The sequence below is a fragment of the Pseudopipra pipra genome, chromosome 3, assembly GCF_036250125.1.
Source record: "Pseudopipra pipra isolate bDixPip1 chromosome 3, bDixPip1.hap1, whole genome shotgun sequence".
NCBI lineage: Eukaryota > Metazoa > Chordata > Aves > Passeriformes > Pipridae > Pseudopipra > Pseudopipra pipra.
In genome coordinates this window covers 15,070,245-15,096,495 of record NC_087551.1, presented here as the reverse complement: position 1 = coordinate 15,096,495, position 26,251 = coordinate 15,070,245, and the positions used below count along the sequence as shown (strand labels likewise).

General features: G+C 41.4%; 1 protein-coding gene and 1 long non-coding RNA gene across 2 annotated transcripts; one reads left to right on the top strand and one right to left on the bottom strand.

The window, feature by feature from the left end:
* Positions 1 to 2,528: 2,528 nt before the first annotated feature.
* LOC135410954 (lutropin-choriogonadotropic hormone receptor) lies at positions 2,529 to 25,708 on the bottom strand. The gene is made up of 11 exons (XM_064647968.1): positions 25,493 to 25,708; positions 19,433 to 19,504; positions 16,788 to 16,862; positions 15,170 to 15,244; positions 14,566 to 14,640; positions 14,396 to 14,473; positions 11,658 to 11,726; positions 10,923 to 10,997; positions 9,533 to 9,718; positions 6,161 to 6,241; positions 2,529 to 3,900 (listed from the first exon to the last, which is right to left on the bottom strand). Exons 1-11 carry the CDS (start codon positions 25,666 to 25,668, stop codon positions 2,661 to 2,663), a joined length of 2,202 nt encoding a protein of 733 aa, XP_064504038.1. The 5' UTR covers positions 25,669 to 25,708; the 3' UTR covers positions 2,529 to 2,660.
* On the top strand, positions 10,911 to 14,591 carry LOC135410955 (uncharacterized). The gene is made up of 3 exons (XR_010428945.1): positions 10,911 to 10,962; positions 11,929 to 12,027; positions 13,977 to 14,591. It is a non-coding gene; the product is annotated as an uncharacterized LOC135410955 (long non-coding RNA).
* Positions 25,709 to 26,251: the final 543 nt, after the last annotated feature.

Sequence of the window (26,251 nt, the reverse complement as noted above, 5' to 3'; positions counted from 1 at the left end):
AACTTGTATGAGAAACTCTAGCATGAATCTAAATCTCTTATTAAAGTGTTGCTTTTACTTATTTGCTTACTTTTGTGTGTAGGAAGATTTTAAGTATATAAATTACTTTTGTTGTTTGTCTGTGGTTTTTCTTTTTATTTTTTTCCTTAAATCCTCAATTTTGTAAGAGGTGGATTTCACTCAACTTACAGCATGTACAGTGCAGTTTCCTGACAATGTTACATGGTAGGGAGGGTGCGCTTGCAAGTTCTTGTCCTGTTGAAACATAATGCAGGTAAATCAGTTATTGCCCACTCAAGACATTGTTTTCTCATGTCCTAAATAGTGTGCAGGACTCTTTCACGTGATGTCAGAAAAAAAGTCTCAAAACTCAGTTTTGAGTTAGGTGATAGAGACTCTATAGGCCAGTTGGTTTTCTTTTTTACATCTCTGTCTTTAGTTTGTATTATAGATAAATATCCTTTTGTAGTCCTGTTTGCTTAGGAGCTGGTGTGTATAAAGCAGTGCATCATATGGAATTTTTACTGGTTGCTAAACCCAAGAGTTTTAACAGTCTCCTCTGTTCTCAATCCTGCTTTGTTCCCCACCTGTGCAAAGTGCTTGTGAGTACAGCTGTGCTTACATATAGAGCTTTTGAACTGATTGAAATAATGACATTAAGCTGAAGGTAAGAGTGGGTCAGAGATGCTATTGCTAATTATTACAATTATAAACTAATGATAGACCAGTCACTAGTACAAAGAATTGCTTTCATTAATGTGAAGCAAATTTAGCTTGCAGTGCAGTGTTTGGGCAACTAGAGATGTGCTTTGGAACTCTATTGCTGTCACAGACTTGAAAGCAATGGACTCAGTTGAAAAGGATAATGTAAAACGTTTAAAGTGATTGCAAATAATACCATTGTCATATGTATCAGAGTCTGCACTTTTGGTGGCCATCACGAACTGTTGGGCTGTGCCTGTTTTGGAGGCAGCACAGACCTCAGACAGCTGCACTGTTCCACTCAGTTCAGGGTAGGTGAGTATTATACCAGCTGAAGAACTGCCTTCAGATACTGTGAGTATCATTTACAGAATGTGATCTAAGATGCTAAAACTGTGACTACAAGTCCATGTAAAATACATTTGGTTTATCTTCTAAACTGTCACATGTAGGTCTCATGCTACTGTATTGTTTGATGAAATGTAAACACTTGTGTGTTCATCCCAACAGAGGTAATGGAACCAACCTGTCAAGAATAAGCAACATAAGAAGAGGCTTGATCTGGAGATTGCAGTTTTTGTATGTTTTTGCTTGCAGGACATGGTGAACTTTCTAGTAACTAAGCACCTAATTTTCAGTGTAGAACGTAACCTCTTTAGGATGTGCCTGGGGCAGACTCCCCCAGGGATCCTGCCTGGCATTCAATGCTATCTGCAGCTTGTTGCCCAGCACAAATTGTTTGGCCCATATGATGCAGGTAAGAGCTCACACATATGAATCTGTAACTTCAGTGCAGTGTGGTGTTGGCCCATGGTAAGTGAACTGCGTAAGGGTGACAGCTTATTCGCTGATAACAGAGTAAATATGCTGCAATAATGAAGGAATGCTCAGTTCTTACTTAAACTAGGAATGCAGCCACAAATCTGGATCAGGCATTTAGCATGAGCACCTAGCATCAGGCAATGCATGGTGAAAGAAAAGAGAGAGTTTAATAGGAAAATAGGGTCCCTAAAAAGGAACTATTCTGCTTCATCAGGTGGGAATGGAGTTGGACCGTAGGTGCTGAAGAGCCCCAGTGCATTCCTGAATGCTTCTGGCACAGGGGATGTCAGAGAGTGGACAGATGGAAATGGTTCATGAGACTGTCCTGGAAAGAAAACAAAGCAGTACTTGCCTGTGCAGGGGGCAGTTATTCTGCTGCTGAGAGAGAGCCTTTACAGCTTACCTGATTTTTGTGTGTGCACATATGATACCCAAAATAGAGCCCTGCGTGCAGCAGGTGGGGTTTTACAGCTATTGGATTTCCTGTGATTTCCAGATCATACATGGTTGTGTATGGGTTAATATTTTAAGTAAATTACCTACCAGCTCAGACTGAGATCTAATATAAACTGCAAAATTGCTAGTAACAAAGGTTCAATAGATCAACTTTTCTCCTTGGTGACATCTTTACAACCCACCGCTTGAACACTTTCCTTTAACTGGGTGTAGGTGGCTGTGTAATTGGAATCTTCTGTTGATGAAATGAAGGGAGGCATCTAGTTTAGTGCCCCTTTCTTTAACCCAACAATGCCAGCACAGCTGACAGGAATGGAAAAAGAAGGCATGAAAGGTAGCAGACAGGCTTTAAATACTCCAGTGAAGCAGATCTGGAGAAAAAGAAGCCAGACTGCAATCACTGCAGTGGCTGTTAACATCAAGAGCAACCTGATGACTCCTGGGCTCCTCTGGTCCCCACTAAAGAAGAGTTTTGCCTAATAATCACCTTCTACACCTGTCATTACAAAGGAAGAAAAAGGAAAATACCACTTTGAACATCAGAACAGTTATGTTGCTTAAGAATTATTGACTGGCATTTTTATTTATTGTGAAATGCTCAGGACATTAGAAAATAATCCCTAGTTACTAGAATAATTACAACTGGCCTTGCAAAGTGCTGCATCTCTTGGCACTCTGGTTTAATTTTCCTTGTAAGACATCTTGTCTCGCACTGCAGGATATGGCTTCTCTAACGCCGACAGGAGCAGCAGCGCCTGTGAGGCTTTGCTGGGGGCTGTGGCTGAGCCGCCGTTCTTGCAGTTGGAGGCATAAGCAGAGAAATAGTTCATCCTGTAAAGCTCCGCTCGGCTCTTGCAGCAACCGAGCTTGCTCATCAGCAGAAAGAAATCCCTTCGAAATGCTTTGGTGAAAATTGCGTAGAGAAATGGGTTTGCACAGGAGTTGACAGGGTAAAACAAGACCAGCAGGATCTTGGAGTTGGTCACTGTGATGAGAGGAACTTTAAAGGCAGCGGATATGGCAAAGAAGGAGATGGGGGCCATGCAGGTAAAGTCCGTGAATATCAGTATTGCCATTCTCTTGGCCACTTTGGTATCTTTATTGGCAGCTACCAGCTCTGGGTTCTGAACAGCGATGTAAATCTTAATGTAGCAAGCGCAAATGACAATGAAGGCAACAACATTCAGCACCAAGATCAGCAATATGTAGGCTTGGGAAAGACCCGTCTCAATATCCATGGGCAAACAAATGCTGACCTTCATGTAACTGCTGACCCCTAAGAGAGGCAGCACCGCTATCACAATGGAGAATATCCAGCCCCCGAGCATGATGGGCACGGCGTGCCGCAGCCGCAGCTTCCGATCCAGCTGCATGGCGTAGGTGATGGTGTGCCACCGTTCCACGGTGATCACCGTGAGCGTGTACACCGACAGCTCGCTGGCAAACACCGTGAAGAAGCCGGCGGTGCTGCAGCCGCTGCCCGTCTGCCAGTCTATGGCGTGGTTGTAGTACTGACCGCTCGTCTGGGCGTCCACAGAGGCGATGAGCAGCAGGTAAAGTCCCATGCAGAAGTCGGCGAAGGAGAGGTTGCACATGAGGAAGCGAGGAACAGTGAGCTTATAATGGCTGGTTATGAGAACGAGGAGGACGGTGAAGTTGCCGGCAATGGCAAGGATGTTTATAAACCAGATCAGGACCCTGAGAAAGCTGTATCCCAGGATGTCCTCGCAGGGATTAAATGCATCTGGTTCTGGAGTGCATGTAAATACTTTTGGCTGACAAAAGTCATACTCAAAGTCAAAGCCGGTCATTTCGCTGTCATCAAAAATGGCTGAGTAGCTGTAAGGAGAGTTTTCTTCATCTGTGAAGGAATGTATGTTCTTTCCTGCTGACCACAGCAATGTGTTGTTAGAATCGTATCTGTAACCATCAAAAAAACACAACCCCCCTGAATAGAAGTGAATTATTTGTTTCATGCTGCTTGCAGTCTTTTGTAAAATACAACAGATAACAGTTGTTTTAAAACAGTGACTTCCTACACGTGTTTCTACAGAGTGTTTACAAATAATGAAGCCTTGTAAGGATGCTTTGTGTTTGGGTAGCAGCCTTGGAGAGCAGCAGAGGTCACAGTCATACCCATGGGAATGCTTTCTTATACAACTCACTTATTTGTAAGTACTTTATTGTGATTGCTTTGTAAGTGAGCCATCGTTCTCATGCTGTCAGTTGACTGTAGTCCAAACCACAGTTACACTTGAATTGATGGATTACAGGTTTGAAGCATATAGGTTTATCAGACAGTTATAGAAGCCACACTAAAATAACCTAAGATAACTGTGTGCAGTTACCTCCCTTAGGAAAGGCACTTAGCAAATGAATTCCTGAGACTATGTATGACTTGGGAAGTGCTGAGGAATTTGATATTTGCAGTATTATAAAGCAAGGAGCAGAAGTGCATGTTAACTAAATAATTTTGAAGGCTAGGAGTTTATTAAATCTAGTCTGGACCCAGTGCCTAATTATAAACGTTTTAGGTGTTTAAAATAGACCTCCTTAATCTCTGGGTCATCAAGAGTGTGGTGATAAGGCCACCAAAGAAGAAATACTTTAAACGAAACACTGTCTTTTATGGCATTTCCCTTCCATAAAAGGTACCTATTTCACAACTTCCCAGTCATCCTGACTGTGAGTGTTTGGTGGGCAAACACTCAGTCAGCAGCGTGAGACATGGAAAGCATCTCTGAGGGACAGCTCTAGAGAAAACTGGTAGCTTTGGGATAACTTAAATACATGCTTATGCTTCCACATCTACTGAAGCATGTACATTAAATGATAGTTCTGGAGCAGGGTCTTAACTGGCAAATGAAGCAGAGCTGCTTTTCAGCTATTCCTGTTGAGCAAATAACTTCCAAATCTTGTCATCCTAATTCTTCGTATATGAAAAACTGGCCAATGTCTTGCAATTACTTGCCTTGTTTAAACTGGAAGAGCAGGGAATACATTTGATTCTATTTACTAATAAAAAATGATTGTGATTTTCTGAGAGGCAGTGTAAACATGCTGCCATGAGCAAGCATTTTTTTTTTTTTTTTTTTTTTTTAAATAAGAAGAACTTAGGACTTTCAGATGATTTCTGCTGTGATTCTGCAGCTATTCAGACCATGAACCATGAGCTTACTTCCATCTGCTTAATATAATGTCTGCTCAGAGAATTGCTGGGATTGGGATTTATCAAAGCAAAATGCTTCAGGACCCAATAGGCTGGGCAGACTATTTAATGCACAGGAGGAGTGCAACAGATGCCATTCCAAAGCAAACAGACAGATAAAACCAAATGGCAAGTGTAGGAGGCCTCACCAACCAGCAAACAAGATAATGTCCAACGAAGTCATTACTCCAATGAATCAATCACATTTCAGCTGTATTTAGCCATTGAAATTTTGTGACCATAACCTTGTTTTTTCTAGACTTTACAATGCTTTGACGCCACATCAGGGCTGCTGGGAAGTCCCAAGGTCTCCCATTTAGCTGTAGAGGGGTGAATAATAGCAAATCCTTAAACCTCTCCCTTGAATACTGGGTTAGAGCCTGTGTAATCCAGCATGGTCAATACCACAGTTTTGATATTAGCCCTTCTCACTGTCACACTGAACACTCTCAGACAAAACTCTTATGATATGAAAAGACATGTTTAGACCGAGTAAACCACTGGCATGGGGTCATCACACTTCTAACTCAGGGACTCTATTTCTACCATGGAAAACTACTGACATACAGACTTCTAATTAGCCTTTCTATAGGTAAAAATAAAAATATTAACAGTAGCAGCTCTTATTTGAATCACACTAACAACTGCAATTATCTCAGGGCACGGAAAGTCTCCATGTAGGCCATTAACTTTTTAAATTATTTAATAACTGTTTTGAAAGCCTTTCAAGAATTCAGAAGAGAAATTGGAGTGAGTAAAGCTCATGACATCATGAAGGGTTTTTTTTCCCTTTTCTTTTGAGCATCAAAACCACAAATCTTGGTTTAATGATAGCAAAATTACCACTGCGCAACTTGTAAGGGTGACTGAATTGGCAGCCAAAGACATGCTGTTTGAGAAAAACTCATGAACAGCAGCAGGGGGAAGTCTGTATTTGCTACTTCCAGCATCTGTATGCAGAGAGGTACTCACAGTATTTCGTTAGTTGGTTTCCTCATGGTGTTTTCACACTCTTTGGAGAAGTTGTCAAAAATGGAAAGGAATGAATTTTGTCTGCAAGAAGGATGAAAAGAAAGTTAAGTGTCAAGCTGAATTTTGGCCAAAATCCTGTCTTCTCTGCAAGTGATCTTCACAGATATGTAAGGCAAGCTAGAGTTTGGTGTCATGGCAGCACGAATATTCACGTAGACATCTGGAAGCAGAAAGGAGAAGGCTTCAAATACTGTGACTATAGGCAGGACCAAATGGAGGGCTGTAAGGATGGTCTTTCAGCTTGTTTATTGTTTATGATGTATTCTTTTATAGCGAAATAATTCAAGCTGAAATTAAAAGGTACGTTTTGAAATATTGTATTGAAGTGGGCCAGATTTTCCACCAGTATGAATGGTAGCAGTCACACTGGCTTTTAGAGAAGTGACTGTTAACAGCTGCTGGGAAACTGGCCCAACACAGAATCACAGAATGGGCCTAGTTGGAAGGGACCACAGTGACTCTCCTGGTCCAACCTCCCTGCTCAAGCAGGGTCATCCTAGAACACATGGCACAGGATTGCATCTAGACAGTTCTTGAACCATTTCCAGTGAGGGAGACTCCACACCCTCTCTGGTCAATCTGTTCCAGTGCATGGTGCCCTGCATAGGAAAGAAGTTCTTCCTCATATTCAGGTGGAACTTCCTGTGCATCAGTTTCTGCCTGTTGCCTCTTGTTCTATCGCTCACCACCACTGGGAAGAGCCTGGCTCCATCCTCTTGACATCCTCCCTTCAGATACTTATAGACATTGAGAGGGTTGCCTCTGAGCTGTCTCTTCTTTAGGCTGAACAGGCCCAGCTCCCTCAGTCTTTCCTGGTAACAGAGATGTCCTTAATCATCTTTTTCACCCTCTGCTGGACCCACTCCAGGAGCTCCATGTCCCCCCTGTACCGAAGAGCCCAGAACCGGACACAGCACTCCAGATGCACCTACTAGGGCTGAGTAGAGGGGCAGGATCACCCGCCTTGACCTCCTGGCAATGCTTTTCCTAATGCACCTCAGGATCCCATTGGCCTCCTTGGCCACAAGGACACACTGCTGGCTCATAGACAGCCTGTTGTCCCTCAGAACCCCCAGGTCCTTCTCTGCAGAGCTGCTTTTCAGTAGGTCAGCCCCAACCCCAGCCCCAAGCATGGGGTTATTCTTCCACAGGTGAATATTTTAAAAACTGTCTGGGATCTGGATGTAGACTTTAATGTTTGAAGTAAAGCAGATTGAAAAGAACAAGTTGAAAGATGACGTATTTGGCAAAATCTCTGATTTTGGGGCTTTGAAAGTATGGATGAGGTACTCTATCAGTATGAATGAAAATGGCTTTGTCTCACCTCACTGCTGCAACAGCAGTAGAAAGAACCAGCAAAAACACTAAGCTCATTTGTGTACTCTTAAGAGAATCTGACACCTGGAAACTTATAGGAAGTTCTATGTATAATGAGAGAAATAAGATACCAATCTAAGCCCCTGCGTGATGGTTATAACAACAGGATGGCAACAGAAATGATTTTTTTCTTTTAATTTCTTGAAGACAGGGTGCACCTGCTTCCTCCCCTCCCCCTGCCACATTTAAGCAAGTATAAGAAAGTCTAGGGAACTGAATGCTACCTTCCACCTCCCTTACATGGCTCAGGGAATAAGTACACCACAATTGAACCTCACAAATCTCAAAAATATTTAGTCTGAGGACTTTATTCTCCTATCTTGTCACCATATTTCACCGATTAGAGAGTGCAGTCTATAGGTGCTATATATATATTTTTGGGACATGGGGAGTAAGAACTGGTGGGTTGACTGTATGTAGAGTACATGGCAACAGAAGGAGGTACAAGGAGACAGAAACAGGCTGCAGCTCTGTGACCATGATTATACAAAACCACACAGATTCTTCCCTGTGTAACCTGGCAAGGTCTTGGGAGGTCTCAGTCTCCATGGTCTTCTGTTGTCATCAATAGATGACAAGGAAAAACAGACAGAGATAGGCCTCTTATTCCTTTGTAGTAGCTGGTCATATAGGAGATAACAGCCTCTTGCTTGTACAGGGTTTTTCCAGCAGGCAGTGCTGTGCAGACAGGTAATGCATTAGCACTGCTCTGAACCCTGCTGATGCCACAGGGAGGGGAGCAGTCGTTTCCTGATGTGCATGGAGTTTCCCCGCCCCCACTTCACTAAGAAAGCAGTCACTTAATATAAGAAAGTGACTTTCTATAGCACCCCTGTTCTTACAGAGCATGGTCATGTTGCAAAATCAGGTACCCAAAAATTCATCAGAAATGTAGTTTTCTTTATCAGAACACTTTTTTTTCTTTCTGTCCAAGAGTTGCTTCTGCATTTATTACACTCAGAGTCTTGATCTTGGACTGAATCAGAGTTCAGTAGCAATGGAAACCCTTGACAGTAGAATCTTTGCTCTATTCTTGCAGAATCAAGGACCCCTTAGTAAAATGAGGTAGGCAGAGTAAGCATAGCATCCCCCCTAATTTTAGCCTAAAGAATTGTATTCTACTCTGCCCTTGCAAGACAGTTCTGAAGTGAAGGCATGCAAGTGACACAGAGCAGGCTGCTCGCAACTGACTGCTCAGTACGTTTTTTCTGTAGCATTCGTTTGAGACAGATGAGAAACAAGGCATCCTCACAGCTCAAACTAAATTGATTTGGGGTAGCTTTGGCTACCAACAGAGGGTTGGTTTCTTGGAAACATAAATGCTGAAAAATTAGCTCCAGTTGTCTCAGATTGGCTGTTTCAAATTAGCTGATGCAAAGCTCTCTCTGTGCCATGATTTCCAATTGTGGGGAGAACAATACTGTCTAGTATCTGAAATGATTGGAACTAAACCAAGTAATATCTTTCTACAGACTTATGTCAGGCCCTAATTTTGGTGGGTAATTGGAAGCCTGCCTTTTCTACTATGTCATCATATCACCTGTATTAATTAAGCTACATAGCTAAAGGCTACAGGGTTTCTTTTTTTTTTTTTTTTAAGGCAACATACTGTTGATCAAGATCTACCTTCTGCATGCCAGTAGGCTTTTTAATTGAGATACCAAGAAAAATATTTAAGCTTTAAGCAAACTTAGACTAATGTTCCTGCTGGCAGATCCAGAGCACAGGATGGGATCCATTTCTGCTCTAAAATAAACGGACATCATTTTCCCGGCTTTAGCAGAGATCTGTTGTTTCATGCAAGGCCCTGCTACACACCACAGCTTCGCTGCTACTGGAATAAAGATAATCAAACCTTGTGAGCTGAATAAAGAAGAATTGGCATTTTGGAGCTTCTGAAGTACCACAGTACAATAATGTGCTATTTGGACTTACTTTTCTGTCCTCAGATTTCGAAAAGCACAGCAGTGGCTGGGATATGTTAGAACAGCTTCCAGGAGACTGCTGAATTTATCCAGTGGTGGCAGTCTCTTTAACGAGTAAGATGATGTTGCATTTAAGACTTGAATGGCCTCAAGCCCGTAACTAGGCAGGGACTCCAGCGCTGTTGAAGAAATATCCCTGTGGAACAAAGAGAGCATTCTCTTTTCACACCTATAAAAATGCCACGAAAGCACCAAACGACAGTAGGCAGCAGCAACTCAACTTTTCACAAAGGTCTAAATCTACAAAGCCGCTTCAGCACCTGATACCCAGCTCAGAAACACGGTCGGTGAAACTACAGAGCAGTGAGGTAAGAGTATGCCTGTGGCTCAGGAGCCCCCAGCGAGGCAAGGAGCTCGCTTTGTCCTGGAAAAACTGAAGCCCACCGCTCCAGGTGCTGTGCCCTGACCTCTCTCTTGAAATTCACTGTGCATGGAGTGAGAGATGGCTCTTTAAGCCAGACACGGAGAGAAGAAAGTGGGAAAATGTGACTCTCCAGCCAGCTAACAGGTAGGACACCCTCCTGGCTTTCTGCTTGGCTCTGAAGGGCTGTTCTAGGTGTGTTAATTAAACGGCTACCAATTAAAGCCCCAAAAGAATCCATCATTCTTGCCAACACAAACTTAAGCAGCTTGGCTTGGAGTAACTTCAGAGGGGCTCTTTGTGTGAGGAAAGGCCATCAACAGGACTAAGGATTTTCAGAGTCAGGCCATTAAACAAGGGAAAAAAGGCTACAGTTGTGAAAGTGATATTAGTAATGCTGTGTACCGTAAAGTACCAATGAAAGGAACAAAAAAGGCACGTGCAGCACTGAGTGCTATTTACAGAACAACATGCTGTGTTTTACTGCATGGAGTTACAGCCAGTGCAGCCCTCCAATAAGTACTTGATTAATAAATCATGAAGATGATAATAATGTGTTCTATTCAGCACAACCTTATAGCATGCAATCAGCTAGTTCACTTTTATAACTAAATTCTAAAATAATGCATTGTAAAAAATATCCATGCTACCGAAGAACAAGTTACCTTGAAATGTTAGAATATAAGACACAGGAAAAGGATCACGAGAATCTGGCACAAATAAAGCAAAGCCCAAAATATCTAAGAGGTGGAGGTCAATCCCAACACTAGAACTGGCTGATGGGTGTCTGTCACAGTGCAAACCGAGCCTTTTGCCCTGTAATTTCATGGCATCTCATTGACATGTTTTCACTTCATAAACACAGGGTAAGAGATCAAATCTCTTTCCAGACTCAAAGCTTGTGTTTGCTGTGATGACACAGCCTGTGTGGCACAGCACAGTTCCCATGGGACACTCAGGTAACAGAGTGGATACTTACAGGACATCTGGCCCTGTGGCCCCTCTCAAAGCATCGTTGTGTATCCGCCTGAGGTTCTTATTGTCCTTCAGGATTCTGTGGATTCAAACATGAACTCTCTTTACATCTGTTTTTTAAAATATCCCTTTTTTGGTTTTCCTTCTCACACCTATTTCAATTCCTTCTCCCATCACACAGGTGGTTTTGCAATACCTGGCTGGGGAGTACTTTTAATTCCCATGTGACCTCTCCCTCTGCTGATGCCATCAGACTGTTATCATCTACAGTTAAACCCGATAAATTCCAAATTTTCCTCACTTAAAGTAGGGACGACCGGGCTAGTTCTTTCATTGTGGTGGCAGTGTACAAAAATGCAGCAAAAGTTTTGCCCAAACCAAGAGGCTAGTCCCAGAGCATGTGAGAGGGATTTAAAAACTATTGATGTTTCCAGACATAAACTGTAGGTTCCTCAGTTTTGGCTATGGTTTCAAGTTTTCCACTGTTACCGCTAAATTTCAGAATTTATGAAATTTTATTAAAAATTATGAGCTTTTCTCATAAAAACTGCTATACTCTAAGGGATGGTGTTTCAGACAAAGCAGTAAGAGCTGCAGGATTAACACTGAAAGATGTATTTTTCTCATGAGTATTGGGAAATACAAGACACAGCCAGTTAAGCTGAAGGAAGACCCTTTGACTGTGTTTGAATTATTATTTACTAAACTGTTTATTACTGAGGAGGGAAAACATACTCACAGTTGATTCAGCTTTGTCCCATTGAAGGCATGGCTGTGGATATCTTCAAATCCATTTTTATACAATTTGCTGGGGATTAAAAAAAGTGCATAAGGAAAAAGGATTTGGTAAAGGCGAGATTATGGTATGTATTGCAAGTTTCAAACCTTAATGCTGCATTCATTTTAATGTTTAGAGGGTTTGCTTATAAAGAACAAAGGTAACTATAGCACAACTTACGCTGACTCTAAGAAAGTTGCAGTTTAAATTCCCTAAGCACCTTCCTGTTTAGCTGCTGAAGAGAACTTCTGCTGATGTTCAGATTCTCCCCCCTCTGAGGGGTTTGTCTGTGCCTACCTGGCTGAGATCCAGAAATAAGACATTACTCCAGGTAAGCTGTTTCTGGCACACAGACAACAACCTGGAGACAGAAGACCTGGATTTTGTGGTATCAGCAAGTGCAAATCCAGGGCTAGAGAAGTGTCAGGTGGAAAGCAACTCTAAAGCCTGGAAGGTGCTGCTGGATTTTAGACCCTCTGTGGACACACAAATCTTCCAGCAGCCCAAGAGGCAGCTTTGTAGAGAGGCAGGGGCAAGTTGTGCATTGTCCAGCAGTCAGTGAGTTACCAGCTTCTCCAAAGTGCTGCTGCCAGGCTTGATTTGTGCAGTGGAAACCTTGCTGTCCCCTGCACTGCACAGGGACCCTTGATGCCTTTCTTTGTTCTTGATTCCCCACCCTGGGGCCAGATACCTAAAGGCTGAGCTCTCCTACACCTGAAGTCCAGCTCTTTTCCTTCACTGGGAGATCTAACCTATGGGTCTATCAATATGCATTTGTGATATTAAGTTCATGTTTCCAATACAAATTCAATATAGTCACTTGTATATAAATATTTTTTATTTATTATTAAGTCATAATAGAAAACAGCACAATTTATAAATTAAACAACATTTCTGTTATTGCTTTTCCACCTGCTTTTGGGAAGAGCACAGAGTGGGCCTATGGAGCCTGCTCCCAAGAATAACTGAAGTGTGTGGAGCACCTGGCTACATTTGATAGGAGAAGGCACCTAAGCACACTGCTGAAATTAGTGATTCCCTTAAAAGCCACAACCATATGTAGGATCGATTTCCCCATCCACATGAAACATTAACTATTGAAAAGGCTAATTTAGCTATTTGTAGTGCAAAGTATTACTGCAGGCTGACTTTATACCTTCATAGATTACTTGTGTTTCACCAGACCATGCTGTAACAAGAGGAATTACTTCAGCTAATTACAGCTAACTGCATGGGGTGGAGTTAACATGTAGCTCTACAATTAGGAAACCGCTGCTAAGATAATTCTTTTCTTCTTCTGATGAGCTCCTTATCACAAAAGGATGGGAGAAAAAAAATGATTGTTGGCTCTTCCCTGTCTTAGACTCACTCCCACTTAATACACTTTAGGGTTACAGTAAAAACTTTAAGCACCTTTCTCCATCTCTTTTATGTTCATTTTCCTGCACCATTAGCAGAATCATAATTTTGCTGAAGTTATTTTGAGAACTTGTTGGGAAGAAAGAGGGTCATAAGATGAAATGATGCACTTATCTAAGCAATTGCTCCTCTTTAGCATCGTGTAGGAGCAGCATTCAGTCACATTTATGCCCACTTCCTCTATTGGTTTCAGAAGGTATTGGTCAATACATAAAATCTGTGTTGAAATTACTGTCATGCTGACACATCAGCTTGATGAAGAGCCTGGTCCACCAACTGCAGTTCTTGCTGGTGTGCACAGCTCATTTGCAGGTGCAAATATTCATGGAATTTTGTGCAGGGCTTTTGGTACGTGCTTGTCTCAAGGCAAAGCTCCCATTTTGGATGTGTACTGCAGTCTGATCCACAAAGGTGCTTTACTGGGCTCCACACTGGTGTTTGTGGTTATAGCACGAAGTAGGTGGCCTGCTGCTGCCCTCTATTGCTCAGCGGATCCTTCCTTGGGAGACCCAAATTTTGGCCACATCCTGAAAAGAGGCTCAGTCTGTGATTTTTTCCTATTTCAACACTACTTTATGGAAGTTTTTGTGAGGACAAGGGCAATTCATACATGGTTTGTGCTGTGCTGGCAGAGGACATCTCACCTTGGCTTTCTGCTGCTTTCTGTGTTCCTCAGGTGGGGCATCTCACAGCATCAAACCCACCCATCTCACAAGTAGCTGTAGCAATGGTTGGCTAAAAGGAAAGTCTTGGGTGTGGAGAGTTATAGGAATCAATGTAAGCTGAGTCAAAAAAATCAGGGTAAGAAGCAGCATCAGTACTTTGAACCAAATTTTTTTTCTCTCTGTCCCTCTTCTTCAGAGGGATCCCGTGCAGCTGAAGCTCAGCAGTATTAAATCAGCTCTCTCAGTCTGCTTGGCCCCTGAAAACACTATTTAATGAAACTGCACCCCTGAGGGAAGAAGAGAGACTTTGGCCTCCAGTGCAGCTTTTGGAGTTTATATCCTGTTGACGGTATTTTTAAAAGCAACATTGCATCAAAGATGAAGATTTAGATCCCTTGTTCTATTTTCTTTCCTATGTGAAGTTATCTTTGCATAAAACTCCGTTCTTCAGCTTGAAGAAGACCTCTATGTTTCTTAAGCATTTCAAATTTAACTCACAATAGAGATATATATTTTATGGGGCTTAATGTCAAAATTTTTATGAAGTCAACTTGCTTTTCTCAAGAGAAGTGTTATCCTCGCAGAAGGAACTGGAGCTAGGATTATTTTACTCACAGTGTCAGTGATTCATTGTTCATCCCCTGGAAAGCATTTTGTGGTATAATTGTCATACGCAAGTTATCACAGAGCTCCCTTTGGAAGAAAGAAAAAGAGGTATTTTTGTCAGCAATCCAGGAAGAAGATGGAAAAGACTCACAGCTGGGCTAGGTTGTGTCTCTACTTACAAAATAAAATGAGCTTCCAATGAGAAGATCTGTGTCAGGTCTGGAAATTGTCTTATTCCAGTGTTACAAATGCTCCTAGAGAAAAGCATAATTCCTGTTTATAGGAGAAAATATTACCAGAGTGGATGCAACAAGAAGCTGACCTAGTAGGTTTGAGTGTAACAGTGCATTAAAAGGTGACAAATATAATTTTTAATTAGGTTTCAAATGTGTTAGTAAGACCTTCAAAAATTAAGTTTTGTAGAATTCTCAAGCAGTGCCCTGGAGAAGCACGAGAAACAGATTTTAGTTACCCCTTTTATATGGTGCCCTGTCAGTCTGAAAGCTTTATTCTAGAAATAAGCACTTACCAGAACTACTTTGCAGACTTCTGTTTTGTCCATCACTGCCCTGCCCTGCCCTGGCTTACTTTATTTTCTTGCCTATTGAAAGATATCACTATTGGTTAACTATACATTTAAGCTATTGTAAATGATGTATGTACTTCTAGTACACTATAATGCATGAAAAGCTTCTTTCTTCCTTACAGTCCTTTAAGTGATTTGTCTGCTTCAGAGAAAAGAATAAATAAAGCAAAAAGCAAAGGAATACAACTCTTTCTTACAAGTATTTTAGCCTTGAAAGATTTCTGAATGCTCCATGCTCAATGTGCAGCAGATTTTTCGTGTTCAGGATCAATCTGTAATAAGGGAAAAATATTTCAGTGCTATAATCATTATAGATTTGGGAGGGTACTGAATTTTGCTTGTGATTTGCTTTCTCAGAAAACAGTCTGCAAATATGCTACTCGGTGCATTTTGAAGCACTGTTGGTAGTAAAAATGGCCCATAATTGTCAGGCAGTCAAAAAAAGACAGGGAATGAATTCTTGCAGTTCACTGAGCTGAGATGATCTGGTTTGGATATCCTGGTCACTGGTGGAAGTGGACCATGGACTTCCTTCGAGCAGTTGTTCGTAGTACCAGGTGCCTGCATGGATCTGCAGAAAATGGCAGCTGGAGTGAAGTGTATGAGAAATCCTGTTTGCCAGTGGCCGCTCAAAAACCAGGCAGATCTCTTCATCAAGGAACACTTTCTGCACCTACATTATCTGGTAAATCTATGTTTGCCTAAAGTCCAGTAACTATAGTTCAACTCCCTCCCTATGCATGACTTACAAAATTCAAAGGTTTTAGCACATGAAATTGCAAGAAAAGTTGGAAGTTCAAGAATGCCATTGAACCCACCTACCCAGAGCACTCATTGAATTTTGACTTGAGTGCAGCTTGGGACATCAAGCCCTTGCAATGCGAGGCTTGTAGAGCATTTGAGATTCAAACAGGTTTTCTTGTAAGCCTCCTGAAGCTCTTTAATGGTCTTCCTTAGCTTTTTAGTTTTGGATGACAGGCATATGGCTAGCTATCCATAAAATGTAGGTGAACGCATAGGGTCAAATCTTTTATTCCTTCCCTAAACCCACCATTGATTCTAGTGGAAGTCGGACCCAATCAGAGGTGGACAAATATGTATCTCTTTCTTATGTGAGTAACTGGCTTCGGTGATGTTCACATACAAGATTTAAAAAAAAAAAAAAAGAGATGGATTTGTCCTCAGTTGCACAATTTTAAGCCACTCACTGGTCATGCTGTGCGAAAAAGGCAGTAATGAGATATTGAATCAGATTTATAGTTTCCAATTTCACTAAATATTTCAGAGCATTCTCCTAGTCATTGCTTTTAACTCTCTCTCTCATATGCCTGTGCTATGCAGGTCAAGTTTAAAATCAGTACATGTTCTGTTTGAGTAATATTTTAGTGCTCAAAAGAAGAGCTATGCATACTAAGCAGCTGAATTTAAATACTGTAGGGCTTTGAAAACTGCATCTTCAAAAAGAAAGATTTTTCTCGTCTGTTGCCATCTCGAATTGTTTCCCTGCTTAGAAAGCTTGACAATGCCAGCAGAAGTAGACATAGAGCTGCACTCCTGTCATTGAGCTCACTGAAAGCAGAGGGATTTTCTGGGCATGGATGTCTTTGCATGCATTAGATCTCCAAGGCCAGGCCTTACAGAGCACTCCCTATTTTATATGGTACTTTGGAGAGAAATGTTTCTCATCATAGATCTCAACTAAAGCCAACCAAAGTAATAGAGACAGATTTGGTCCAAGAATACTTCTCTGCAGACTGTTTACTCCTTGATGATCCTAAATCAGGACATGGATGCCTTTTTTTAACTGATGCTTACATTTCAGACAAGATGGGAAGGCTGTCAAATGCACTCGCTTCTATTCTCTCCAGGGAGTCGCTCTGAGAGATTTCACTACAATGAAAACAGGAGACACAAAGCAACATATTAACAGAAAAGCCACCAGCAATGGGCTTTCCACTCTATTTGCTTTTTTTATACACAGTTGCTCAACCCCTCTTGTTTGGCAGCAGTGCCTCCACTCAGACATCATGGGAGCCCATGCCAGTGGGGTTTGAGACAGACCAACATTTTGCTGCCTTGGCAAAAGGGAATGCCAACCCTTTGGAATAAGTGTCTCTGTAACAGCCAATCTCCATTTTCTCAGTAAATTGTAGGTAAGGTAGAGACTAAGGGCCAGAACTAATGTAAATAGAGTGAGCCCAAGCCTGTGAGCCTTTTGGTCCTGCTTAGTGAATTTATTTCCGTGGACAGGGATATAGATAATGTTCATGGTGTTCATATGCTATTATCAAGTCAGAATTATGGTCATCTAATCCACAGATGTAGAAATGCATAAATATGGATTCAGCACATTTTATGAATAATTTTTGGATTTGAATGCCATTTTCATTATGTGCATGCAAACTGAAAGGAAGTGGCTCTTTTTCATCATTACAGTGACCAACATGGCTGTTTTTGTCGGCACTCTTGGATTTTGATGTACAGATGCTCCTATTCCCCATTTGTATTCAAGAGTAACCAATATTGAACACAGAGAAAAACAATCCACTTATTAAATGCTTGTTAAATGTCTGTTAGATTTGTGGGGCTATGCAAAATTGAGCCTGAAAGTAAGTAGTACATATTGATGCATATATATGGGAAAGATCTTCAAAACAGTGTTTTTCTTGACAGAATTGACTAGAAGGGCACACAAAGCAAACCTAAGATTATACACTGTCAAGAAAAAATATTTTCTGAACAACTGGAATGCATCTACAAAATCAGTCAGTATTGTCACAGTTCTAAGAGTTAGCTTATTTCAATTACAATTATGAGAAAACAACTTCTTTTGCTGTTGATATAAAACTCCTTCGATCAGAATGAGTTCTGTATTTCACTTGTAGGGGCAAAGGAGGATGCACACTAGAAAGCATATAGAAAATATGTTTGTATTTCTTACAGAAATATTAATGATTTTTTTCATCATCAAATTCAGTGAGAATGTTATTTTTGGTATTGCACTAGTTACTTATAAATGAAAGATGGATGTAGAATAAGTGGCTTGCTGGGCATCTGGTCCTCAGAGACTCACAGGCTGAGAGGGAGCAAGTTCTGCCTGCTCACAGAACTTGAAGAACTCGGGTTTGGCGTCTGAAACTTGTGTCTTCCATAATATCCCCCCGTCTGCCACTGGTTTTCCATTTACATATATTGGAATGACTTATGGCAGTGAGAATAATTTATCATCTCATTTGCAGGGGGTGATGTGCTGCCAAACAGATGATTTAGAGGTTTGTAATTTAAAAATATGCATTCTAAAAAGCAATACTAATTCAATACTAAATTCAATAAAATTATGAAGTGTTCTATAGATTTACTTCATAAAAAATACATTGATTTCTATGCTGTTCATTTGGACAGATTCATTAAAGGGACACAAAGAAATCAAATTAAATTTTCTTTGTGGAAGGGAAAGTGTCAATGAACAAGCCATTCTCTGTGGAGAATAGAACATGCATACATTTTGGGAAAGTTTAGCCTCAAGTCATACAGGTAGGAGAAATTTTGTAGGTTTGATTTGGTCTCCTGCGTGAAAATGGTAAAGTTCTCATTAATCATTCAGATGCAAGTGGATGCAACAATACAGTGCCACTGGATTCTACTACAACACTGTATTGCAGGGGAATACATGCAGCAGAGAAGTACAAAAAGTGCACCTCGAAAAGAAAGCAGCAGCATTTGTGCTGCTGCTTAGGTTCTGGGGGAGGTCATTCCCCTGTTCTTCATTGCATTGGTGTGTCATCAACTTTGTTCTTTAGAGGCCATTCAATGAAGACAAAATAAAAAATAATAAATAAGGGAGTCTCAAACATGCCATCTTTCAGCTGGGGTAACAACAGAAAAAGGGGCAAGAGGGGTAACACGAGCCTTATGTCTGAGTCCTTGATGTTAAATAGATACAAAGCCAATGGTCGGGAAGCAAGAGATCCAGTGTGTAAAATTACAGCACTTGCAAACTGAAAGATCAAAGAAAAAGTGCAGTTCTACTGATGCTCTGCCAAGCTTATATTTCACTGCAAAATGCCAAAGAAGTATCTTATTTGGGTATTATATAATGCCAAAGCTATCACTGCAGTGGTAATGTTTGATGATAGAAATCTATTCCCTCTGCTAATCAAAAGCTCCTCTCACCACTTATTAAGCTGTATCCAGTTTTCTCCGACAAGATTAATATTTCATTATGTGATCTGTTAAACAATTGTAAAAATCCCACCTTTTCAAAGGACCTTTTATATAACATTTATAAGAAATAAATGCTATGTTTATCCTTCCCCAGTGGTTTTTTTTTTTCATCAATAGTATGTTTTAGTCACACGTTTTCATATTATTATAAAAGAATGTTGTTTGGGATGGGGGTTTATGATAGAATTTTTAGCAAGAAATTAAGGAAAAACCTATGGAAAATATTGACAACTTACATGATGAAGGCATCTCTAAGTCCTTCAAAGGCATGTGATGGGATTACTTTTACAGGGAGATGAGTAAAGGATCTGAAATAAAGAAGAGACAGAGGAAAGGATTGTAAGGCATGGGGTTTCCTTGTTTATAGATTGTACCATTAGGGTAGGGAGAAAACCAATAAAGCATAATGCCACTTCATTTTTCCTGCAGTTCTCTTTACCTCTGGGGCCTGATCCATTTGTCATTGATCTCAGTTAAATGGAATTCAAAGGATATTGGGTCAGTTCCTCAACAGCATAAATTTGAGACTAATCACCATCAAATCAATAATAATCATAACCTACTAAGGAAATTTATAGCCTGATGAAAATGGGCTGCTACATTCACAGTCAAAGGAAGCAATAGGCTATTTAAGGTTAGATCCTCAGAAGTGGGTTTCATGTAAAGTTTTCTCTATAAAACAGTATCTTTGCATTTGCTGGACCATGTTCTCTGCCCAGCAGTATCTCTGTAATGTTGCAGCATGGCATCCTGAATTCTCTGGCAAAGCTCTGGCTGTGTACAACGTGCAGAAGAGCTCCAAATGAGGCCTGATACAGTGTATTTTTTTATTTTTTTAATAAATTGCGTCAGTGTGGTTAGTTAATTCAAAGCGAGTGAATACTTTTCTTTTTAATTTTTAGTTACTCTGACTAGGAAGTTAATAATGATGTGGGAGACAGATTTGCATTCTACCACCCTAGTCCACATCTGAAACACAGTACTTTTACCAGCCAATTTATCTAGCAATGACCACACTTTCCCTGATAATGGCCATAGGAAAATATTTAACATATTTCAAGATGTTATCTCTGTGCAAACAGATAATTGCTCCATTTTGCATTATAATTACAAATATCTAGTCAGAGACATTTGTTTCCCATCCTTAAAAATCCCCCACAAGACTTTTTGACTGAAATGTTTCCGTGCTATTCATATAATTTGCTTTTTTTGTTGTTCTTGTCATAATCCTTTATATGAAGACATATGTTTATGTTGATCAATGTTTATGTTAAATGTTTATAGTTTTATATATGTATGTATGTATGTATTTTTTTTTATATGTACATATATGTCATACCCACAAATTATAATGGCAGGCTGTCACACTCACATATGTCTGGGGGTTACAAATCTAGATGCACTAATGAGCCTGGCACTCACTTCCCACCTATGTTCCAAACAGTCTGTATGATTTCAGGCAAATAATTTAGTTCCCTTGCACCTTGTCTTCTTGTCAGTAAACTGGGAATAACAATGCTTCCCTACCTAAAAGGAGTGTTGTAAGGATATATATGTTTTTCACACTATTGTGATTGGGTCTAGATTGATGCTGGCATGTTTTGTTGTGTGTGAGATTTGGTTAAATCAGAAATGAAACTGTCATGCAGCTTGAAGAAGGTATTTTTCCGTGAAGGGAGAGACAGGTAGAGATAACCTGCAGTAGGGCTTGACACTCTGAGCTGAAAGGAAAAGAACTTCAGGAAGAAGTAAAAAGTAGAAGCTGAGAAATTCCTGCTCTATAACCCTGGCAGCAGGAACCTCTCATAACTGCTCCATCAGCTCAGGCTCCTTGGAAAACAAAGCATACCTTTTGTGAAACTGCTTGCAAATGTATTATCATTTAAAAAAGAAATAGAAATGTAACTGAAAGTGCAAAAAATAAAACCAAGTCTTGGCTTCTAATTACATCAGCCCATGAGCCTCCTACCTCCCTGTGATGTGCTGGTGAGCAGTGTGGTGGTTGTAACAGTGCATGGCTCGGGAGTGACCTGCTTCCCCAGAGTGCCAGTCCCCCCTCCCTGCCTGCAGAAAACCTCTGGCAACAGTGATCTGAGCTTAGCCACCTCAGCTATGTGGTTTAATTTAAGTGGGATGACCCAGCCCTCTTAATATGTAATGTAGGTTAAACTGCATGATGGCACTTAATCCATTCTGTATTTCAACTTCACTGGTTTTCATTTTTTAATTCTTGTGATTTCACCTTGATAGCTGAAACTATCTGCACTGACATTACCTCATCCCATTAAGCATCTCACAAAACAGAGCAGTAAGAGCTCTTTAGAAAATATTCATGGGGCAGTCTATCCCAAGGAAGCAGTGGCATAAAATCACTCTTGTAAATTTTTTGCTTCTGGGATATAGCAGAGGCAACTTGATTCAACCTGACAACAATTTTTATCCGCTAAAAGATAAACCTCTGCTCCTGTGCTACCACATAGGCTCAAGCTCCAAGAGAAGCTTTTGAGAGCCCTAGATGCCCCAAAAGCTCAGGGCTATTTCCAGTCCTGTTGATCAGGAATCAAAGCCCAAGCCCACTCACACCACTGGAGGAAATCTCTGTGTTACAAAACTGGCCTTTTGCAAAAAGTGTTTAGTTGAACTGACAATAAATAATAATAAAAATAATTAAAAAAATCCACAAGTCCAATAGCAATAGGTATGAGTGACTTATTGTAGCTGGGTTGGCTGCTATATTTTAGTGTCTCTATTTTATAGGATTACTTGTATTTTTAATGCTCGAAAGGTGAACACATAAGGTAGACTCTTGTTGGCAAGCATTTTATTTTATGGTGACCTTAGACTTAACTTGGGAGGATTGTGAACACTGATTGAAACCACAGTTGGCAATGCACTGTTTTCCTAGGATTTTCATCAGCTTCTGGGGGGCAGTGTAAAGGGTTGGTATTGATTTTTAAAGCCCTGTATAGTGGGCATTACCTACCTGAAATGCGAACTATGATGTTGGTTATATCACACAACCACCCAAAGAGTACCTTCTCTGAGGTGATGATGGGTGACACAATATCTCCTATGAAAGACACTTTGGCCCTGAAACTGAATTCTTTTGACAATCCCAAAGAGTTGCCCCCAGTGCAGACATGGTAGAACTGCTGAGTTCTTTAGGCTTTTGCTACAAAGTTTTGAATTTGATGCCTCGTAATTTGGTGCCTAATCATGTGCCACTCACCCTACTGCAGAAGCTCTGCATAGAGGGGCACACACAGGCACAGGAAAGTGAACATCACTATGAAAGGAAGTTTTTGAAGGGGCAAAAAGGTCTTAGGTATCCAATGCCCATTGCTGTAGAACTGGAGTTGGGTGCCTTTCCATCTAAACTTTGCTTAAAAACCCAAAAGTACATATGAGATTTCAAAAGAAGGAAAATCTTGTTTTGTTTCAAAATGTAATGGTGTATTAAAGATTATTTTTCTGCTGAGACTAAGAAGACACATAGCAGCTATAGCCAAAATGGCATACAAAGGTGTCTGAATAATGGAAGTTCTATAGTGTTTGTGTAATGTCCAAATTAAAAACAGGAGCTTGAGAAAAGTATGGTCAATTCAGAACTGTATAAAACAAATAATTCTGCAGCCTGACAGAATTCTAATAATTTTGAAAGCCCTTTTCAGCAATAATATGACATGGCAAGAAAAACCTGGGTAAAGAAAAATAGCTGAAATTTCCCTACAGGACATATACTTGGAATATAACAAATTATAAGAAGTACCCTTGGAAGCACAGCTCATTACAGCACCAGGGCTTGAATTGCTCAGATGTAACTGGAGTTACATATTGGAGTTTATTTTCTTTACTGACCATACCTTTAAGAAGGACTTTTCTAAGGCCTGGTTTCTGTGTTACAGTTGCACCAGTGAAAGAACATGGGCACCCCAAGAACTGTGCTGGAACAACCTGCAATAGCATTTTTTCCCAAAATTACTAGTGCACTTGCAAGCACTGAAGTGCACCCAGGGACGTGTGACTATAAGGGAACAAAATTAACGTTCTCTTGTTTTGTCTCTCATACACAGAGCTGTGCAGGAGGAGAAGAGAGCTAGAAAGATTGGTAAAGTATAGAAAGAGAGGGAGTCAGTACTAACAAAGCTCAAAAAGCTGTATGAATAAGAAAGAGGGGAAGACAACAGCTAAATAGACACTAGCATGAAAATCAAAGGAAGAGATGAAAGGAAAGTAAAAGAGGTTGAACAAGAACTAAAAAAAAGAGCAAGAATACATGTACACCTGTAGGGTTAGTTACTACATTCACCTTTACAGCTTTGTAATTGCATGATGAACATAAGCTTTCTGTTAAAAAAAAAACCCAAATACAAAGAAATGGATATTTAATAATATAGTTTCAGGTTCAATATAAAGCAGGTTAGATGTCACTTGGAAGTAGAAGGAGCTGGATATGTCCATGAATGCAGACTGAAAGACGGGGATTTTTTTTACCAAGTGTAAATATTTTCTTTGTAGGAGTATTGAGCAGAATTCTGGTTGAACTGTTTTCTGACTATAAAGTTGTTTTCTACAGCCAGCCTAATAGCTGGAATTTGTGTACAATCATCACAATTAAACGTGATTTTAAAGATTGAAAGGAAAAATTCTTCTCTTCTTTTTTATCCATTCCCTAGCCTTGTGGCTCTTGGTGAAACATAACTGGCAGCAGCCATAAACCCATTATCTGTCTTAACCTGATCACTGAGGTCGAGATGTGGTTTCTTCTTGGGGTGGCAGATGGAAAAAGAAGAAATAAAAGAGTAAACCAAAAAGGAAAATAAAATCATGTAAGTTTAGAGATTTTGATAACCTCTCTGGGCTGTGACCTGCATTGTCCTAATAAACATGTGAAATCCCTGCAAAAACTATCCTCCCTATTTGTTTCTGCTGCTGCAGGCAGTGGATTTGATTGATCCACTGCTGGCTCTGCGTGTGGTACAAATACTGGTGAAGAAAAGTGCTTGTTGTAATAACTATAGAAAGTGTATCCAGCTTCTACTAGGGGCTCTGCTTTCTCTGACACTAAGGTAACACAGGGAAATACGGAGAAAACAAACTCAGGACAGAGATTTTTCTAAAATCTCTGACTTTGGAGGAATGGTTCACATGGCTCTGGATTAACACAATTTAGCTTTTCTTCCTCCTATCAACTCTTGAGCTAGGGAGAAAGGAAAGAGGAGATCAGGGTTAGTATCATCCCTGGGGAATTTCAAGAGCATGTTAAATTTACAAACAAATCAGATGAAAACGGAAAACACAGGCTTTGTTACCAAAAGGGGCACAATAAGAAAACTGCAGCTCAATTAATCCACAGATAACCAATGGATCCTAGAAATGGCAACTGTCCTATCTGCTGCTCCTCTAATCCCATATTTTGACACCATAATTGTTTAGATCAGTGCTGTAATTGAACCCATAAACAACAAAACAACACTTGAATACCTACATATATCAATTATTTGGTGTGGTCTATTAGACCATGAGCTTGGAGTATGGTGTGGGAGCAGGGAAAGGGAATGCCCGTGATTCCTTGTTGCTATAATGTAATACTAATTCCCAGAGAAGAATTAGGTAGAAAGATATGATGGACTACTCTGCAGGGATCCAAATAGCTGTCAAGACTCACAGCAGCTTTTTAACTAACAGAGAGGGAAAAGAAATTAGTCAATAACTTGTCAATGAGCTGGACCTCAAAAAGAGGCAACGAGCACAGTGAGGAGGATTTTCATGCTTCAGTATAGGCAGGACAATTAATTGCACAAACTTTGGGAGAAGAGGTTGCAAGAAGTCCAACAGATTTGTGAAAGAAAAAACAAACCCCAGAACTGATGGAAGGTTTAAGACCATATCTCAACCTTTTAATCAGATTTCTTAAAAGATAACCATGCCACTACAAAGCGCTGATTTTGAAATAGGAAAGGCAGCTTATGCCTCCTGCCACAGCGGGAGAACACAGAAAGCCCTGATACCCGCACCCCTTCCCTCTGTCACTGAGGCCAGTGGAGAGCGGGACACTTTGCCCACCGAGAAGAGGCCCCGAGAGGACGTGCGTCTCCTTCCTAAGAGGGGGGGGGGGAAACCCAAACTCCGCGTCTGGGTTTCGTTTGAAAGTTTGACAGTTTGAAAACTTCAGCCCCAAGCTCCCCACCCAAGCTCCCACTCTGCGGGGTGAGGGATGCTCCAAGCATCCCGCACGCCCGGCGGGAAAGGCACCGCTGTCCCTCCCGGTCCCCCGCGGGTCCCGCGGTACTTACGCGCGGGCGGGCGCGGGCAGCGCCCCCTGCGGCGGGGTTGGGCAGCGCAGCGCGCCCTGGCTGCAGGCGCAGCGGGACGGGCAGCGCCCGCCCGCCGCGGGCAGCGGGAGCAGCGCCAGCGGGAGCACCGGGAGCAGCAGCAGCAGCGGCGGCGGCGGCAGCAGCGCGGGCACCATGGCCGGCTGCCGCTCCCCTCCGCCGCCTCTCTCGCCTCTGCCCGCCCGCAGCCCGCGGGACGCGTCCGCGGCCCCCGCCCTTCTCCCGCCCCCCGCCCCGGGGCGGGATCGCTGCCCTCCACCCTCCCTCCACCCCGGCCCTCAGGGCTGCCCGGGGAGCATCCTGCGGTGGCGTGTGCTTGCGGGTGAAGTTGGCAGCGAAGCCTACAGGTGGACGGCAGGTTTCCTCGGATTTTCAGAAGTTCTGTTTCCTGTTCCTACAGGAATGCTCCTCAACGCTCCCCATTCCTAGTGTGAAAGCTGGTGGTGTGGAGCTGTGGGCCTTGGAAACACTCATTCGTCTGGCTGTTAACTGCTTTGAGAGTTTGTGTCTGGGGGAATATGTGTTCCAGCTCCGTTAACGGGGGTAAATGCTTATTGTGCAGATATAGCAGCCTCATTAGAGGATGGAAATTGTTGGGATACAAATGTTCATGTCAAACGCTCTCTTAAGGTTCTGTGCACTGTCACTGTATTGCTGATGAAGGATTGTAATTTGCCTACTGAATGATGAGCCAGGCATTTCAGAGTGTGTAACTTGTTA

Coding starts and splice junctions, on each gene's coding strand:
- LOC135410954 (XM_064647968.1), bottom strand. CDS start 25,668: ATGGTGCCCGCGCTGCTGCCGCCGCCGCCGCTGCTGCTGCTGCTCCCG. Junction 14,641..15,169: donor CTTTCAAGGCTAAAATACTT/GTAAGAAAGAGT, acceptor GCTTTTCTCTAG/GAGCATTTGTAACACTGGAA. Junction 11,727..14,395: donor AACAATGAATCACTGACACT/GTGAGTAAAATA, acceptor TTTAATCCCCAG/CAAATTGTATAAAAATGGAT.